The sequence below is a fragment of the Pseudopipra pipra genome, chromosome 16 (assembly GCF_036250125.1).
Source record: "Pseudopipra pipra isolate bDixPip1 chromosome 16, bDixPip1.hap1, whole genome shotgun sequence".
In the NCBI taxonomy this organism is placed as follows: domain Eukaryota; kingdom Metazoa; phylum Chordata; class Aves; order Passeriformes; family Pipridae; genus Pseudopipra; species Pseudopipra pipra.
The window spans coordinates 13,218,632-13,236,448 of NC_087564.1; the positions used below are offsets into that span (position 1 = coordinate 13,218,632).

General features: G+C 53.2%; 1 protein-coding gene and 1 long non-coding RNA gene across 7 annotated transcripts in view; one reads left to right on the forward strand and one right to left on the reverse strand.

The window, feature by feature from the left end:
* The window catches only part of TNRC18 (trinucleotide repeat containing 18), a 56,942-nt gene that overhangs the window by 20,568 nt on the left and 18,557 nt on the right, over window positions 1-17,817 (reverse strand). For 2 of the 6 annotated variants that reach the window (XM_064673192.1, XM_064673187.1), the window contains exons 3-15: window positions 17,780-17,817; window positions 15,581-17,383; window positions 12,253-12,355; window positions 11,666-11,871; window positions 11,316-11,462; window positions 10,635-10,819; window positions 9,442-9,865; window positions 7,988-8,935; window positions 7,181-7,356; window positions 6,337-6,473; window positions 5,727-5,855; window positions 3,685-3,859; window positions 2,302-2,665 (exon numbers count right to left, since the gene is read on the reverse strand). The exon at window positions 17,780-17,817 is cut by the window's right edge and continues 88 nt beyond it. In XM_064673192.1, the coding sequence (XP_064529262.1) occupies window positions 2,302-2,665; window positions 3,685-3,859; window positions 5,727-5,855; window positions 6,337-6,473; window positions 7,181-7,356; window positions 7,988-8,935; window positions 9,442-9,865; window positions 10,635-10,819; window positions 11,316-11,462; window positions 11,666-11,871; window positions 12,253-12,355; window positions 15,581-17,383; window positions 17,780-17,817 (4,835 nt within the window). The remainder of the gene's footprint in view (window positions 1-2,301; window positions 2,666-3,684; window positions 3,860-5,726; window positions 5,856-6,336; window positions 6,474-7,180; window positions 7,357-7,987; window positions 8,936-9,441; window positions 9,866-10,634; window positions 10,820-11,315; window positions 11,463-11,665; window positions 11,872-12,252; window positions 12,356-15,580; window positions 17,384-17,779) is intronic. The other 4 variants (XM_064673193.1, XM_064673189.1, XM_064673188.1 and 1 more) reach the window with 4 other exon arrangements.
* LOC135423212 (uncharacterized) overlaps window positions 1-17,817 on the forward strand; it is a 34,381-nt gene that overhangs the window by 802 nt on the left and 15,762 nt on the right. Inside the window, exon 2 of the long non-coding RNA XR_010434747.1 lies at window positions 1-17,817. This exon is cut by the window's right edge and continues 15,762 nt beyond it. This is a non-coding gene — a long non-coding RNA (uncharacterized LOC135423212).

Genomic DNA, 17,817 nt, shown 5'->3' on the forward strand with positions numbered 1-17,817 from the left:
AAATGGACACTCTCCACCTTGGCCAAACACCTCCTGTCCTCCCTTAAGACAAGATCCGAGGAGTGTTATTATCTCAGCAGAAGAAAACTGAGGCAGACACTTCTGCTATGAAGATGTCCACCAAAAGCGCAGCAACATCAACAATTGGACCATCAACATGAATTAGTCTTCACCATGGTGATATTCAATGCTCTCGACCTAAATCTCCTTTTCTACATGAACCAATTCTCTCCGAGGGTTTTCAACACAGGCAGCACATCTAACTCCAAATGTCTGACTTCAAACACACCACCACAGACACCGAAACAGAGCAGGGAGCAAGCCACTCCTCTGTCTGCAAACTGTGGCTTTACAAAGCTGCTAAGCCTTGTGGGAGGTGAAAAGTCACCAGCAGTCCTCTCTGGCATCTGATGAGTGAAACAGGAAACATATGGTCCCCCTGGACACAATAGAAGCGGGTATAAATTGTCACCTCCTCACTTGTGAACACACCACCAGCTCCACAACATTACAAACACTGTGGCAGGGACTGTTCCAGCCTGTGAGCAGCAGCAGATGCTCTCCAGTGTTAGCCCAGGCTGGGCATCACTCCCCAACTCCACTGCATTGGGTTGTAGAGAGGAAGAAACAGGGGATGGCGAGTTCAGGAGGCCCAAAGCCCAAATATGCAAATTATTTTGGACGCCTGACTTTTAAAATTTGTGGGAATACGATGCTCAGCTCTTCCTCTGGATCTATGCCCAAAGTTTTCAGGTCTCCAGCTAGAAAATCAAGACGTTACGAGGCAGAAGGACTTGGCGCCAGTCCTGCTTCTCCTCCTCCACATGAGCAGCTCACCAGTCATGGGAGGTGCTGCCATATGCTCGACCTGCCTCCCCAAATTCACCATGCCTGAGTGACCAAATGACAGGCTGAAGGCCCTTCCTTGAACCTGCACACAGATGAAAAACCACACACCAAAGCTGAGCCATTTCCTCAGAGCTGAGACTTGTGTGGAAAAGAGGCCCACTCCTACACTGGAACACTCACTGGACAGTGGTCGAATAGAAGCTCTATTAGGTCTGGGTGGGAGTTTTTGTTCATGAAACCACAGTACCAAGTGCAAGGGCACTGTAAAAGCTCCCTCTGCCACAAGTCAAAGCTTTTAGTTTCAGCAACAGCCCATGCCTCCTCCTCCCATTAGCTCCAGAACTCCTAGTTTAGGAGCCATGTGTCTGTCCTTGGGGGGTGAAGCACATTCAAGAACAGAACTGCTGGGCAGTGTGTACAGCACGATCAGCCAAAGGCTGCGTTCGAGTCCAGTGGACATAATGGCTCTTATTTTGCCATGTAAATGGCTAATTTCATGCCAAACATTTGTTCCATTGGACAATCACTAGTTCATCTTCCCCATTAGTGAAATTTCTAAACTGGTGTTGCACCGAGAGATGTATCTGTTATGCACACAAACACCCCATAAAGGTTCTAACACGGTTTTAAATAGCTGCAAGCAAAGGAAAAGATGTGTGTGCAAGTGAGCTGAGACCATTACACAACCGGGTCTCAGACCATAAACTCTGCCCCAATGTCTGTCTGAATTGTTAAAGACTCTCCTATCTTCGGTTCTACTGTTTTCCCAACACTACTGGCAATTTCGATTTTTCCTTCTGTAACAGGGGTTGCTTGCTGGAACCTTTACCTCGGGTGCACTTTGGGTTCAGAAATAGCAATCACCACACAGGATGTGGGGTGGGGACAATCACTGATGAGACAGATGGGAAGGCTGAGCACAGTCAGCCAGGAACCAAGGCACGACACTGAAGGGCAGGAGGATGCTCCTGCATCAGTGTCACTGGCAGGCTTTGCCTTTCCAAAGGACTCCATGGCATAATCCTAAAGCCAACCCCACTGCACTCAACAAGGACTTCAAAAGCCAACTCTTAACCACCTCTGGAGCAGTGGCTCTGAGTGCTTGTCTGACAGGTAGAAGGAGAGTGTCTACTCCCACCAAAAGCAAGAATTTTTGTGGGTCCACTCAGGTTGAAGTGGGTCAACCTCTTTTTGGAAGCATTCTCCCCCACTGATGATGAGAACAAAACAGGTCAGGAAGACACACTGATATTGAATACCTCTTGCACAGCAAGGTGGGTGGACAACCCATGCTGACCCCAAAGATGCAGCAGCATTGATTAGCCAGGGAAAACGTCACTTTTCACTCATGAGCAGAAACAGACCCATCTCCAAGACCCCTTCCAAGAGGTCAGAAACCCCCCCACAACACATAGAAGAGATAGGAGAAGAGATAAATGAGGGGTTACTTACTATAGGAGTAGCTGCTAACTTCAGATATTGCTGGTGAATGGGAAACCTTGAGCTGATTTTTGACTTTTAACCCCACCTCCATCTTCTTCATTTTGGCAGCCACTTTGTTTTTACCTTCCTTGGTGGTTTTCAGTGACAGGCCCAGGTTCTTGGCCAGGCTCTTCTTCTCCTCCTTGCTTGGCAGAGCCTCGTGGGGTGGGAGGTACCTACTGCCACCTCCACTAGTTTTTGTCTTTCCTACAGAGCTGTCGGCAAACTTGAAGGGGGATTTGAGCTTGTCTTGTTTGGTGAGTGACAGGGCCTTGTCAAGCTTGCTGGCCAGCTGCTCCTGATCTGATGGCACCTTCTTCTTTTTGATCTTTAACTGCCAGGGTGAAAGGAAGAGACCAGGTGAATACAGAGCAGATATCATGGCAGACCTGAGGGATTTTACCAGCCCTCGTAACAGCCTCAAACAGTCTAGTTAATAAAGGTTCAAGATGATAGTCTTAGGTCCCAGTTACCATAACCCACCATGGTGCTAGGGAGGAAGAAGAGGAAGATGTCAGCAAACAGTACAGCTTTCCTCTTACTGAGCACTACAAAACTGCAAGATTAACTTAGAAAAACTGAATGTTCTTCCAAAAGAAACATGTTCATAGCACAACACCTCTCAACACCTGTTTTTTAGGATATGTTTGGATTGGTTTTACAAGCTTTCCTCTGAATCATAAGGATTAAAAATCTTCTTTACCCAAAACCCCAGCCAAATAAATATGGATTTCCACATAATCAACCAGCTCCAGAGGCTAGGATGCCAGTAAGACCCAAATATTTCTCAGCCAGAGCATCAACACCGCTGCATTGCAGCCAGGGCTGTTACAACCTTTTCAATATTTTCTTGCTTCTTGAAAAAAGTAAATGTACTTTACATGTGCTACAGTTAGATAACAGCAGCTCTAACTCAGTACTTCGCCTGTGTGCATTTTGGATTTCATCAACAGCTTAAAGCTCCAGTAAATATCTCATTGCCTCAACAGGAGCAGAAGAAAGCCCTGCATTTAAAATAGCAAGGCTGCACTCCCTTTCCTCCCTCCCTCCCCTCTCTTGACAGGCAAGGGGGTAAGACAAGCCCTGCTCTGGATTCAGAGCTGGTGCAGCACTGCAACGCTCTGGCTGGCTCGAAGGCACTTCACTCTGCCGCCTATCAAAGAGGTTCAACCTCTGACAGCCAGCGCCAGCCCCTCCACTGCACAGTCCTCTCATGAGGAACATCTAAACCCATGTGAACTGAAAGCAGACACTGGAAGATCAGGAGGAGTTATCCTACAAGCCAACACTAGCAAAGCAGGAGCGAGATCGGCTTGTGGCCCGTGGCTCCATCTTCCCCACGAGGGCACTGACCTCATTCGAGAAGCTGGGAGCCGCATCATGCTCTTCCCAGCTCTGGTTCCTCCCTTTCATCTTGCCACTGCTGCTCTCCACATCCTCGTCCTCCTCCGGGAGGGCCCCTTTGTGCCTCTTCTTCATGCCCTCGCCAGTCTCAGAGTCTTCGGAGAGCAACAAGGACTTGCTCAGTCTGGAAGCCAAGCACAGGATGGGTCAAGGTGGGGGGCTTTCCTCCCTGTGAACCCCACCAAGCTCAAAAGTGAGGTTAAATGCCTCCTAGGACAACAGGGATCCTCAGCGGGAGCCAAGTCCACTGTGAAAGGACAGCAGTTTTGACAAGGTTTTCCACCAAACAGGAGAGCCAGAGAGCCCTTCTTGCACACTCTTGGCCACCAGCACAGATGAGAGTGCCTGAAATCAGAGACCTGCAAAGTGGTCTCTGAAAGGAAATACTTGGTGTCTTGGTAACAGCCACCAAAAAGTGCCTGATTTGGTACAGAGCAGCAACAGGAAGGACAGACAGCTGAGCTGGCCCTGAAGGTCTTTTCCCACTTCTACTTCCATGGCCTCTGTAGGTGCAGAGAGAGACTCCTAAGGCCCAGGGAGGTGCCCCACTGCCCAGGCACTTGCTTTGGTTGTTTGGGTACTGCTCGGGTATGAGCAAGGAGGTGGCAAGGAACTGTCACGTGGGGTGACACGGAGGGACAAAGGCACTGCAGGGACTGGCTCACTCTGAGTGACTACCAGCCTGGACCCTCTGCAAGAGGCATTTGCGATCTGTGTCACTGGACTTGCTTTGGGATTTGGGGGAAAAGAAGAGGGTAAATAAATAAGAAAATAAAATAAAAAATAAAGTAAGTGAGACTGTAAGCACATCTTTTCCTACTCCCCAGCCATCTCCACTAACTATCCAGGTGGATGATCAGTCAACACCTCAAGATCTCTACCAAGCCTCCATTAACAGCTCTCATACGCCACCTCCTTCACACTAAACCTGCTGGTTGTACCACTACCACAAAGCCATTGACATGGGGCAGCCTCCTCAGCTTCCAGGCATTTTCCCTCCCCTCCATCCTCTCTGCTGACCTCTACAGACAGCTAAACCAACACCTCAGGCCCTGGACGCTCGCTGAGGGTGCATCTCCATCTCCCACAACAGCCTGCTCAAGCACTCCTGTGATGTGGGGACATGCACACACCACACCATCACACATGCCCACATGCACAACTCCAGCCACCTCTGGATGCCTCCAGCCTGTCCAGCCACCCAAACAAAAGAACAAAACAGAGAGCCACCGAGAGGACAGATTTTCAGAAGCGCTGGTCAGTGGGAGCTGGGCACCTGAATCTAATTTGTAGTCTTGAAAGGACATTTGCAAAAATATAGAGCATAAAGGAAGGCAGCTTGGAGGTGCCTTCCCACTGAAGAGGCCTGGCCACCTATGGATGGTTAGATGGCCAGCAGTGGTGGGATCTGGGCATCCAAACAAGGGCAGCTGGACTTGCAAAAGACAAAAAAGCAAAGGAGAGAATCATCCAGACTCTTGAGAGAGGTCAGGTGAAGCCAACTCCCACTGATTCAGGGAACAGAGAGAAAGACAGAAGAAACACAGCACAAAGGTGCTACCAAGTAGATAACCTGGAATAGCCCTGCTCTTCCCGTTTTTGACATCAACATCCCTGCAATTAGTTCTACAGCACCTGCTTGCACCATCTGCTCTCCTGAGAACACACGAGGACACACTCCCTGACACCACGAGCTCACCTACGAGTCCCTGCCCAGCCAGCTGCTCCGTATCACCTCAGCACTGCTCAACTGCCTGTCCTACTTGCACCCAACACCACAGACACGTGCTCTACCTGCGGGGAGGGAGGACGCTGGCACCGTATTCCCACCGTAAGGACACGCTCACGTTCAAGGCACACGCTTCCACAACACCCCTGCAGCCAGCGACCGGCCCTGGCGAGCCCCTGCTGCATCCGAGATGCTCTCCCCAAATAAGACCCTGGTGCAGCGACCCTGCCATTTTCCCGTCTTCCCCAAATTCCAGCCTTACTTTCCACTCTTGCTGTCACTCTTCCCTCTCTCCTTAATGGGTGACAGAGCGCTTGATCCAAGTTTCCTCTTCCTGGGCCTTCCAGGGCCTCTTCTCGCCAAGCTTCTACTTTTCTCGTCATGCTTTTCCCTTTAAAAAAACCACACGCTTCACTGTTAACCAAGGCAACAAAAAAAAACCAAAAAAAAACCCAAAAAAAAAAGGCAAAAGAAAAAAAAAAGCAAAAGCAAACTTTGCAACCAAAAAGCAAAACGAACAGGGGAAAAAAAATAAAGAAAATAAATCCAAAAAGAAGAAAAAGGGAAAATAATTAAAAGAAAGCAAGCAAGAACGGGAGCCAACCCAGAACCTTCGCCTGCCACCAAACTGCTAAACTGAGCTGCTGAAGCCAAGGTTGTCTCTAACACAGTCTCCCAGCTGCATTCACCAGTTACCAGGTTGTCGTGTCACATAGCCTAGGAGTGTGCTGTGAAAAGCTCTGGCGGGATGTACCAGGAGGAGAGGAGAAGAGACAGGGAGGGATGGAGGGCTGTTTTCTGTCCCGGACCAAAAGGCAGCGGAAGTGCCCAGCTGGAAAAAAACAAGACCAAGTGAGCAGCCTGTGACTTACTCGGAGTCCCTGCGGCGCTGCAGCTTCACCAGCTCCCGCTGCTTCTCCTTGTAGCGCCGCTGCAGCTCCGCCAGCCTCATCCTGTAGTCCAGCTCCATCGCGTCCATGTTCTCGATGGCCGATTTGATGGAGTACATCTAGGGAGGGGAGGCAAGAGGGGGCGAGAGGGTCAGACACGCCCAGGTGGTGCCCACTGGGTGCCTTTGCAATGGCCAAGGTGTGCAGGCTGGCAGAAAGCCCTTGGTGCTGACAGGGTAGCAGAGACCCCTTGCCCACAAGCACAGCCTCACAGCGGTACCAAGGAAACCCCCCAAGCAAAGATGTTCTGTGGCTTATGCACAGGATGGCATCAGCTTTGAGGGACTGCAACCCTGGGAAAGAATCTGCAGGATAAAATACAGCCATGGAGTCTCTTTTCCCTTGTTTAAAAAGATAGATCACAATATATCCTATCTTGCAACACTTACTTGCTGGGTACAAAATAATTTGTCGGTCTCTCTCATGGGGAAGAGTCAGCAAGGAAAAAATCAAGGAAAAACCCTCCTGACACTATATTTATGCCCCCCGTTGCCAAAACAGTAACACATGAGTTCCTTTGGCTTTGTATTACAAACATCACTTCTAGGGCTGCCCAGGGTCCTGCTGAACCTTGATTCACGTACAGAGCAGGAAGCTAAATCAGAGCACACCAACTCCTTGCAGTCAGGAACACGAGGGAAGAGCCAGCTCGCTCTGCTGAATGCAGACAGGCAGCACGAGCCTCCCAAACTGGGGCTGCGACAGTGAGTTGTGGAAGTGGATGCACTGGGGCTTTTCAGGCTCAGCCACGCTAAGAGCTACTTACTGGTTCATCTTTCTTCTGCATCCAGCTGTACTTTTTGTTGGGATTCAGCTCTCGAGGCAGCCGGATGGTTTTCAGACTTTCCATAAAGGGGGTGGAAAGTACTTCCATGAGCATGTGGGTGCTGGCAGCCAGCAAACTCTCCAGTGTTGGCCGGACAGGAAAACTCTCTGGACCTGCTGGGAAGGACAGAAAAAAGAAGTTACAGACATTCACATTCCAAGACCGCTTCTCCAACAGGCATGAGGAGAGGCTGATGGTCCTTTCTGGACTATGGCTGCTGAAGGAGCCTCCCAGCCACCCTTAGCCCCCACTCGAGACCTCCTGTTGTACCTAGCCATGGTGCAAGTGGCAGTTCCCATCATGTCTCACCTCAGGAAGTTACTGGAAGGTGAGATTCTCTTCAGGACCTGCCAAGCTCTTGGAAAGTGTCATCTGGAGCTACTGGGACCTCTTGTGCCAAACCCCAACAGACTGTAGACTCACTGCCTGCCAGAAGGGTGTTACCCTGGCAGCTCCCGGCAACTGGGGCTCCGTTTCCGCTACACATACCACAGACTGTCTAGACATGGCGAGGGCCTTTGGAAGGGGAGAGCAGTACAAAAGCCACACGTAGCTCAGCCTACTGCAACAAAAACCCTGCTCCAACACCATCCAAAGTACCAGCCACTCCTGCAACTCAGGGCAATGCTCTCCTTGCTGCCAGGCTGCCAAGAGATCCCACCTGTGCCCAAATGGAGAGCACAGGGACCATACACTGCAAGACCCACCCTGGCCCAAAGCTCACCAGACTCCACACTCACAACTTACTTTGCATTTCTTGCTTCCGTTTCTCCAGCTCCATCTCTGCAATTTCACTCAGCAAAGTGATCCCCTGCAGGAAGGAGTGCTCCAGGGTCTGGTCAGTTAACACCTCCACCTTCATCTGGGATGGAGTGACAGCGGTGGTAGTCAACAAGGAACAAGCCTGAGGCATTTCTGTAGCAGCCACCAAAGCATTCATCCCAGCCAGCGGGTCACCTGGCTTGATGTCCAGATCTGGGATTTGGCAAGAGATTGCCTCTTCTGTATAGGAAGGGATCTCTGGCCCCTGCTCCCCCTCCTCAGGGGGCAGGCTGGGAAACTCCCTCCCTCGGGGCACATCGGTGCTCTGCAGATCCATGGCTACAGAGGCCTCCTCCCGCTGGGTCGTCAAGTCCATCTCCGGTGGCTCGTTCTCTGCATGCACAAGCAAACCATCATAGTCCATGTGCATGGAACAGGTTTCTGCTCCACTCCCGGTCTCTGCCTCAGCCTCTGCTTCTGCAGGACAGGTCACAACCTGGTAAGGAGGTGAGCAGCTCTGGAGGTCTTCCTGGTCCTGCTCCATAGCACCCAGGGTTTCCCCTTGATGTAACAGGAGATTGCAATTTTCCACATTCTGCACTGGGACGGCTGCGGAGGTGGTGATGTTCAGAGTCCCCATGTCCTGCTCACAGATGCCTTCTTGGCTTTCTTCCATCTGCACCTCTGATTTCACCCTCTCTTCCAAGGATTCCTCTTCTGCTGCTGCTTGGATGGGCTCTAGGATTTTGGACGGAGACAGGTGGATGGGCTTGACCTCTGAGGAAAGCTCCATGTGCTCAGACCCTTCAGCAGGCAGCGGGACGTCAGGAGCCAGGCCATCCGCATCAGATGCTGGGGCAGGCTGGATGAGGTAGGGATAATGTCTTCCAAAGGAGGGAGGCAGGGACTGGAATGGATATCCAGGGGGGATCTCTGCAAGATATCAGAAAGGACAGGCTGTGTAATGGATGGGTCTCCAAAGCACGTTCTCTCTTACTAAGGCATAGAGATGGTTCTCTTTGCATTCATCATCTCTGGTCTCTTCCTGTTCTCAAGCAGTGGCTGCTTCCAGCACCTCTCCCCTGTTCAAGCTGCCAGAGGCAGCAGCACCCCAGAAATCCCTTCTGCAACTTTTCAGCACTCTCCTGTAGCTGGAGAGAGATCTGCCTCTTGCATCCTCTCCCACTGGGACTGCAGCCCTGGAAGAACCAACCCAGGCTGGACCCAAGGGAAGAAAAGAGCCTACAGCCCCAGGTGCCCCTCAGACCCAGGCATCAATCCCAGTCCCTCACACCACCCCTGTTCCTTGCTTCTCCCCTGCCTTTTAGAGGAGCTATGTGGTTTTCCCTAGGGGAAGGGACAGAAGCAGGAAAGACTGAGGAGAAAAAGGGAGGCAGGCACAAACACAACGGGAGTCTGCCAAAGCAGGGCTCTCTTACCTGGGAACAAGGCCTGATATGGACCAGCAGCCTCTTTTTCCAGCTCCAAGTCTTTCTTGTCCACGGTCTCAGGTGCCTCTTCCTTTGGAGGGATGGCAGGGGCAGGGGGTGGAGAGGCGGGGGGCGGGCTGGAAGGATGGGAGCTGGGGGTGGCGGGGTAGGAGTAGGCTGGCTGCGAAGGTGGCTCCTCCATCTTTTGGATCACCTCAGCTTTGAGCACAGACACGGGTGAGGCCCTGGGAGAGAGGGGAGGTGGACTCACAGCCTTGCTGTAGGACGTGGAGGCGCTGGGAGACAGCACAGGTGGTTTTCGGTGCACCAGTCCCGGGGCTGAGGAGGAAAGGCCTGATTTGGCACTGTCCAGGCTCCGCTTTGTCACCTTCTCTTCCATATCCACACGCTGCTCGTTGGCCTTCAATCTCTCCTGTGACAAGAACAGAGCAAATGTCAGCACAACACCTCCTCCTGTTCCTGGAAAGCAGCACTGACCTACCACCACGTAAGACCAAAACGTGGTCTGATCAAATAGGCACTGAAATAAACACGTTACCTGATGCAAAACCATTTTAAAACCAATTTGATGGAGGGTGACACTGATCTGCAATAGCTTCTTTACAAATTCCCAGTTCCAGGACTCCTGAGAAGGGTGTTTCAGCTTTCACTTGCATCCAAAGCAAATCATTTCTATTTCTAAGTCTTCAGCCTTGCAAGCCCATTTGTAAAGCCAAGGCTGAAAACCAGAGGAGCACTATAAAAATGAACTGGGTGTAAAATACCAAAGCTCATGACTTCCAAAACCATTCTGTGAATGGGAGCTGTCTCCAGGAGCCAGTGTGATTGCTACAAGTCCTGCAGTTGCTTCTCTGAGCTGCTCACAAGGTTTGTTTGGAGGTGACCAGGGATGAAACCACTCAACTATACAGAGACATCCCTAGGGAAGGAATCCATGTCACACTGCTGCTGGGCAGCTCTCCTGACAGCACTGCTCAATGGCTCTACACCAAACCCATCCAAACTCCACTCTAACTGCAGGATGCACCAAGTGCTTCATATCCCAGGGACCAGGGAAGGATCACTCCATGCATCCAGACCCTTGAGACACACTTCCCACACAGACACAGCTGCTTCTTCTCCCCAGACACTCCATCTTCAGGCTTGTTTCACACCCAAGCAAGAAGCTCTCGAAAACATACCACGAGCTGGGCACTCCTCTGCAGCTCCATGGCGTGGGCCGCTTGCTGCTGCAGGATGTACAGCTCGTGCTGCCGCAGCAGCTGCTGATGAGAGAGGAGCTGGAGCTGGTGAGCGTGCTGGAGGGAGCTCCTGGTCGGGGGGTACATGGCAGGCCACAGTGGGGGTGCCCGGTCCATCAGCTCTGCTGTGGAATGAGCAGAGTTGGAGTCAGGGAGGCAGCAGTGTAAAGATACCTAGAGGATTCAGGATCACTCAGGGCAAGTATCTCTATCCCAGGGTGTGGGGGATGCCAAACACTGGGCTATGAGGAAATGCAGAGGGGAGAGAGTGCTGTCTTTCCCTTGCCAGCCCCACTCCCATCATCCCTGGGTCCTGGAGTCATCAGACTTGCTTTGCTCTCCAGGCACTCTTGTTTTGACTGTCCATGGTTGAGCCCATGAATAGATTCTCCTAACCAAGAACTTTACCTCTACAGGGTCCTGCAGGGCATGAAGAGCCACTGCCAAAGATCACACATTTCCATCTCCAAAACACACCTAATCAGAGGCCATCTCATACCCACCCTACAGCTGTGGTTGCTGGTCCCCATGGTCACATGTGCTCCTCTCTAGCCCTCTCCAAAGCCCATTTTCCCCACAGCTGTCAAAGAATGGTCCCCAGGGACACGTTCACATCCTTACCAAAGTGTGGCAAGTGCTCGCTGGGGATCACAACAAGCTGCCCCGACTGTGGGTCTCTGGCAAACTGGTAGGCGGAAGGGAGAGCTCCCCCCATGGCAGGGGGGAAGCCTGGAGTCATGCCCTGGTGCAGGGAAGGGTGACCAAGTCCTGGAAGAAGAAACACCCAAGTCACAACTCAGAGGATGCAGGCAGCTTCTATCCAGTCAAGAAGTCATCTACCATTTGACTGCTCCAAAATACCTCCTTGCCTGCGAACAGCGAGCAGCCTCGCTGGGCACACAGCAACGCCTCTCCCTGGATTTCATCCGTGTGAACACCCCATGCACACCGCTCCCTCCCAGGGCACTCACCATAGGGATGGCCAGCCAGCCACATGGAGGGGCTCCCTGTCCTGGGAAGCCAGGGGTGGGCTGCCAAGTGTGAAGCCGGGTCCGCAGACCAGCGCCCGGAGCCCGCCAGGGCTGGGCCTCCCGTCACCATGAGGTTGGAGTTCAAACCGTTCGTGGCGCAGCTGGAGGGGTGGATCCGGGCAAAATCTGCCAGCTCCTTGCTTTCTCTGTTACGTGGGAGGCAAGAGAGAGAGAGAAACCGTCTGAGTGATGGAGGAGCTCAAGGGTACAGACCCGTCTGCAGAACCAGCGTTTGCAAACCAGGGTCAGTCACTTGATGAGAGCTGTGATGGAGGTGGTTAACATCACGTCCAGAATAAGACATCTCCCCATTCCTTTGGAGCAGGCATGGATTTGCAGAAGTCTGCTAGGATTCAGGATCTGCCTATAGTCCCATTTACCCCCCTCAACATTTCTTTCTGCACCAGCAAGGCTGGTGCCAGCACCTGCACCAGATGGAAGCAACCCCATCCCCTCTCTGGACAGGCTGTCCTCGAGCACAGCTCGTGGCTCTATGGCAAGAGACCCCATCTCCCACCAACCCTCACCTGAGCAGCTTCTCCTGATCCCGTTCCAAGCGCCCTGCCAGGAGGTGGCTGTCCCGGTGGCGGCTCCTCTCATCCCCACAGTCATCTTCAGAGCGTCCATGCCCTAAGAGACAACCCAGCACCATCAGACAGGAAAAACAGTCTGGGGAAAGCTGCCCCCTTTGCTCTGGGCATGGAGAGGCAGTACATGGGAGCCAGCACACCCAAACATCATTCTCTCTCTCCTCAAGGTTGTTCCATGTTCAAATCTTGAAGGACCAAACAAGGCTCTCTGTGTGATCAAGATATTTTCACTGAGGCAGCTCCTGGCAGCACACAGGTTTATGCAGTCCGAGGTTATGTCTTCAAGATATCATGGGACCCATTCACCAGGCCAGGCTGGTCTCCCAGGACAGGACAGCCACCAGCCTTAGAGCAACACAACCAAGGGGACCACTGCTGCTGAAGGATAGTGGCAGATCTCCCATCTCAGAAAGAGCCCAGACGCAGATAAATCCGTACATCAAACCACCCAGTCCTGCTTAGCACATCTCATGGAGGGGAAAGGTTTTATCTCAGCCCCTTCTGAAGCACCTTCTGCTCTTGTAAACCAGTCTGGGAGCACCGGGTATGCTCCGAATCCCTGTCCTACTGCAACAGGCAGAATCAACAATACAGACCCTCACAAAACCAGCGCGTTCCGCTCTGCAATTCAACCCGTTAGCAGAAATCTGCAACTCCCCTGAGACATGCAACAAGAAAGGGTCTGGCAAGGCAGGGACACATATGGCAGATGAGGGCAGGAATCCAAAAAGGGGGGGTTGGATGTTTGGCTGGAGTAGCCGCTTGTCCAGAATCAGAACAGCTCTTGCAGATACAGCCTGGCACGGTAGCAGCTGCGTCTGTGAGGGGTTAGGAGGCACCTGCACACGAGTGAGCAGCAGTGCCAAGCTTGGCTCTGCCAGAACCAGGTACTGGGGCCATCCTTCCCTTCTTTATCCAAGGTCTTCACCCCACCACCTGATTTTAAGCTTACTTTTCCCCAGTTTTTTTCCCTAGCTTCTTTCTTGCATACTCATTTTTTCCACAATTCCCTGCTGCCCCTCTCCATATTATGTTTCAGTGACATGATCCATTCCTAAATCCCAGCCCTGCTTGCAGCGAGCACTCGGATAGTCTAACAGGGCCAGGAGGAAGGTGTTTGCTTCCCCCCCAACTCCTGGTGCTCCCTGCCAGCACATCCCCTGCCCGGGCCATGCTCTGCACCCCACAGGGCTCAGCAGAGCAGCACAGCCTCGCAGGACTGCACCCCAGCAGCCCCTTCCAGGGTCCTCGTTCTCCTGTCTGGATATGGTTTGGCACATGGGAAAGCATCTCAGAACATCAAGTCTATTCTGCTGACAGGCAGCCTTTTCAAGGAGAGCTCCACTGTGTATTTCCACAAACCTGGACAGCCCATGGGTTTTTTGCTGTCAAGTCTCCAATTCCCTCAGCTTTTACTGTCAGAAGGAATCCAGGAACAAGACAACATCTCTCCCAACTCCTTTTCCCAAGGCTCCCTCCATGGGCTCCAGGCAGAAAACAAAGATGCTTTAAAACCTGGCACACAGCTCTCCCTCCCGAAGGACTTTCCAGGGTCACCACATCTCCCTCACAGTCTGCCAGGACACCACGTGCAGTGGCTGTCCCCAGCCAGCCCCTCCTCAACTCACTGAACGATGCTCCACGCAGCCTCCATTGCTCACTCTTACTACCCAACCTCCAAGTCACGAGGGCTCATAAATCCCTCCAGAGCCCAAACATCGTCCGCTGCCTCTCCACCAGCATCCACACTCGCTCAAAAAATCTCCTTCTACACCCTAGCCCAGGCTCTTCCCCCTTAGAGCCCCTATTTCTTTTCCCTGATCAATGCCCAGCTGTCTCTTTGGTGTCAGCAATACAGAGCAAGCCCTTGGAGAGCTCACAGCCTCTTTCCTTGCCACAATGTGAATTGACCCCCGCCCCCAGACTTTCAATAGAAACACATCATTTTGTTATTTTACCATCGCTCCTCCCTCTCCCACCTACATTCCTCGTGCTCCGTTATTTCTAGACGGGTTTATCATTTTTTTTTCATCTCCCATCCAAACACACACACACACACACACACACACACACACACACACACACACACTCTTATTCCTTTAATTCCCGCCCAGCCTCCATCCTGCCAACAGGACAGTCCCTTTTCTGGACAGACCGATGATTGTCCGGACAGTGAATGATCATTCTGTCTATATATATGAACATGACGCACGGACTGCATAGAGAAATTCAATCAGTTATGCATGGAGGAAAGGCTTAGGTCCGTTCCCTTGACAACCAATGCCCAGTACTAAATACTTGCATTTTACTTGCCAAATACTACAGATTAGCCAACTAAAGCCTGCTTTCTCCTTCTTAAAAGGTCTAAACATTCAAGCACCGTCCACTCAGCGCAAGCAAGCTAATGTTATTAGACGAATATCTCCTGGCACACAAAGGGGGGGCAGCATTTGGGGGGCGAGAGGAGGAGAAAAGCAGTCTTGTTTTCTGTATGAAAGCCAACTGCATCACTTAGCAACGAGCCCAGAGGCCTGCCAGAATTCAACCCTTGTTTGCAGCCTTTTAGTTCAGCTCAGTAAATTACATTTAACGCAAGCTGGGAGCGTCTGGGACGATTGAACGGCTGAACAAACAGCTCCCTGTGCTGCCCACGAGGTCCTCGGTCGGCTCCCGCCTGGCCGTGGGGAGGGCATCGGGAGGCGATGGGAATGGGGAGAGGGGCTGTTGGCTGAGAGAAACTGCTTCTCACCACTGAGGTTCAAGAGAGGGGGGCAAATGCATAGAAATGGGGAAGGCAGGGGCTGAAAATGGAAAGGCAACCATCGCTCGCCTGCCGCTCGCTTTGGCATCGCTCCTTGGCACACCAGAGCCCCGTGCCAGGCAGCCCCCAGGCGTTATCTCGCTACACAAGCCAAGACAAGCACCAAAATCTTTCTGGCGCCATCCCCCTCCTGCCGGGACCATGGTTTAAATCAAAACCGTGAGATTAAAACACCAGCACAAAGGTGGTTTGAGGGGTTTTTCCGTCACTCCCTTTGCTAATGAATCAAACACATGGAGAGGTGGACAGTGAGGACGGAAGCCGGAACTCCTCTCGCACAGGGAGTCTTGCTTCCCACTGTGGTTTACAACGTACCCTTGGCTGTGAAGGGAGGCAAAGGGAGCTGAGTATGCCAAACTCAGCCCATGGCACACAGTCTGCACTGGGTGCTCTTCCCGGGGAAGATCCCACAGGGAAGTCCTAAGACACATGTAGGGAACCTACCTTTGATGCTGCTGAGAGACAGCGAGCGATCTCGGTCTGCCAAGCTGGGCCCCAGTTTGCTGCTGCTGCTGCTGCTGTTGTCCTTCTGCCGGGCCACAGCCACAGCGATGCCAACAGGCAAGTGCCTCACCTCCACCTCGCCCTGGGAGCCGATGCTCTCACGGCCGAAGGATTTGGCACTCTCAGGTCTCTCAGGGTCCCGTTTTAGCTGCTTCGCTGGTTGCTGCAGCAGCAGCTGCTGCACCTTGGAGGCTCCCAGCTGCGCAGAGTCCAACTTCACGTTGCCCAAACCACCGAAGGGGCTCTTCTTGCCGCAGCTCTGCCGGGACGCGGTCTCCTTGGCAAAGCTGCCACTGTACTTGATGAGGCTCTGCATGGCCGACCCTTCGCCGTGCGAGGTGGGGTGCAGGACGTCGGCGGCGCCCCGTGAGCCCACCACCGAGGTCCGTGGCAAGCCACTGGGGTCAAGGTAGACCTTCTTGGCTTCCTCCTCCACCCGGGTGACGTGGTTGTGCTGAGCAGCCAACACCGCCATCTGCGTGGTGGCAAAGTTGCCCATCTCAAAGGGCTTCCACTTCTGCTCCGGTGGTTTCAGCTGACCGTGGTCCAGGTGCTGCCGGGAGGAGTCCAAAGTGCCATAGACCTTTGCTGCTTCTTTGGAGCTGGATCGCTGGAAGCGTTCCCGCTCGCAAGGGCGATGCTCTGCCTCCGGACTCGGCTTCAGCAAGTCCTTGGAGGCCAGGAACTCCCTGCTCTCCGGAGAGCCCAGCCCCGGCCGGTTGAGGAAGGGCTCTGAAGTGACCTGTCTCTTCAGTGCCATGGAGTTCGTCCTGATCACCGAGCCCTTCTCTCTCAGAACCTCCATCCTTTTGGCATCGCTGTGACAAGAAAAGTCCTGGGACAAGAGCGTGCGGGAGGCATCCGCAAGGCACCGCTCCGTGGGTGACTGCAGCACCCCCACCTTGCCGAGGTCTTTGTCCTTCACCTTGTTGTCTCGGGCCTGCGAGGCGATTTGGATGGGCCCGCTCCTCTCGTCGTAGGCTTCGACCGAAGGCACGAAGGTGGGGGCGATGACTTTGTGCTCCCTCCCCAGCTCCTTGGCCGGCGGGAAGATGGTGTACATGCTGGAATGGACGGGCTGCGGAGGGAATGTTGTGGCCGGCGTCATCTTCCCCGTCTGCGAGGGGTGCGGGGATGGGCAGCTACAGGAGACGTGCAAAGCGCCCACGGAGGGCAGGAGGGGCTCCCCTCGCTTCAGCCGCTCAGCGTGGGCGTGCGCAGAAGGCCTCATGTTCTCGTCGTGCCGAGTGGGATCCTTGGCACAGCGGTCCTGCTCGGCACCCAGGACCTTCAGAACGGGGTCCCCGCCGCCGTTGCAGTTGCTGAGGGAAGAGCTCTGCAGTGGGTTCTTGGACTTGGGTTCCCCACTGCCTGTGCCCCGATTTGGCATGTGCTCAGCCAGGAACGGCGAGAGACGCTCGCCGACCTTCACCGCCTTCTCCACCACACTCACTTTCCGGTCGCTGTCGGGCTTGGTGTCCTGTGTGAGGTCAACCACACTGCGGGGCCGGGGCTCCTCCTTCGGCTTGCTCTCCTTCTTGGCAAAGGGCAGGGACAGATCGCTCCGGCATGCCCGCTCCTTCCCACCAGGGTCTTTCAGGCCTTCCTTCGAGCTCTTGTGCAGCTGCCCAAGGTCCTTTTCCCGGAGCAAAGTGTTCGACGTGTGGCTGCCCACGGTCCTTGAGAGGGGAGGCTGAGGGTGCAAAGCAGACTGGCCTGCGTGGCCGGACAGGTAGAACCCATCTGCAGAGCAAAAACAATCAAAATTGTTTTTTGAGACAGGCAAGAGGTAGCAAATGGGGAAGTAACAGGTTTCAAGGATGCCTCAGACAGGAAGGCCCAGGGCAGAGGAGACCAAGCAGGTTTCTCCATGTGGGATGCAGGACAGTCCTGTCCTGATGCACACTGGGACTTCAAGGTGGGATCTGGCCAGCTTCCCTATAGCACAGCTACATCCAAAACCCTGGTACTGCTAACACGAGGGAATGTCCCTGGATGATCAGTCCAGGGGGTTCCTTCTCTTTGCCCCCAACACCCCAGCACCCAGCAGCTCCAGCAGCCAAACAAGCCCAAAGGACAGGGTGAGCACCTAGGAGTGACCAAGAGGGCCAGAAAGGGCACACGGGGTCCCAGACTCACCTTTCTGTGATTCAAAGAGGCTGTGCTGTCCCAGCTGG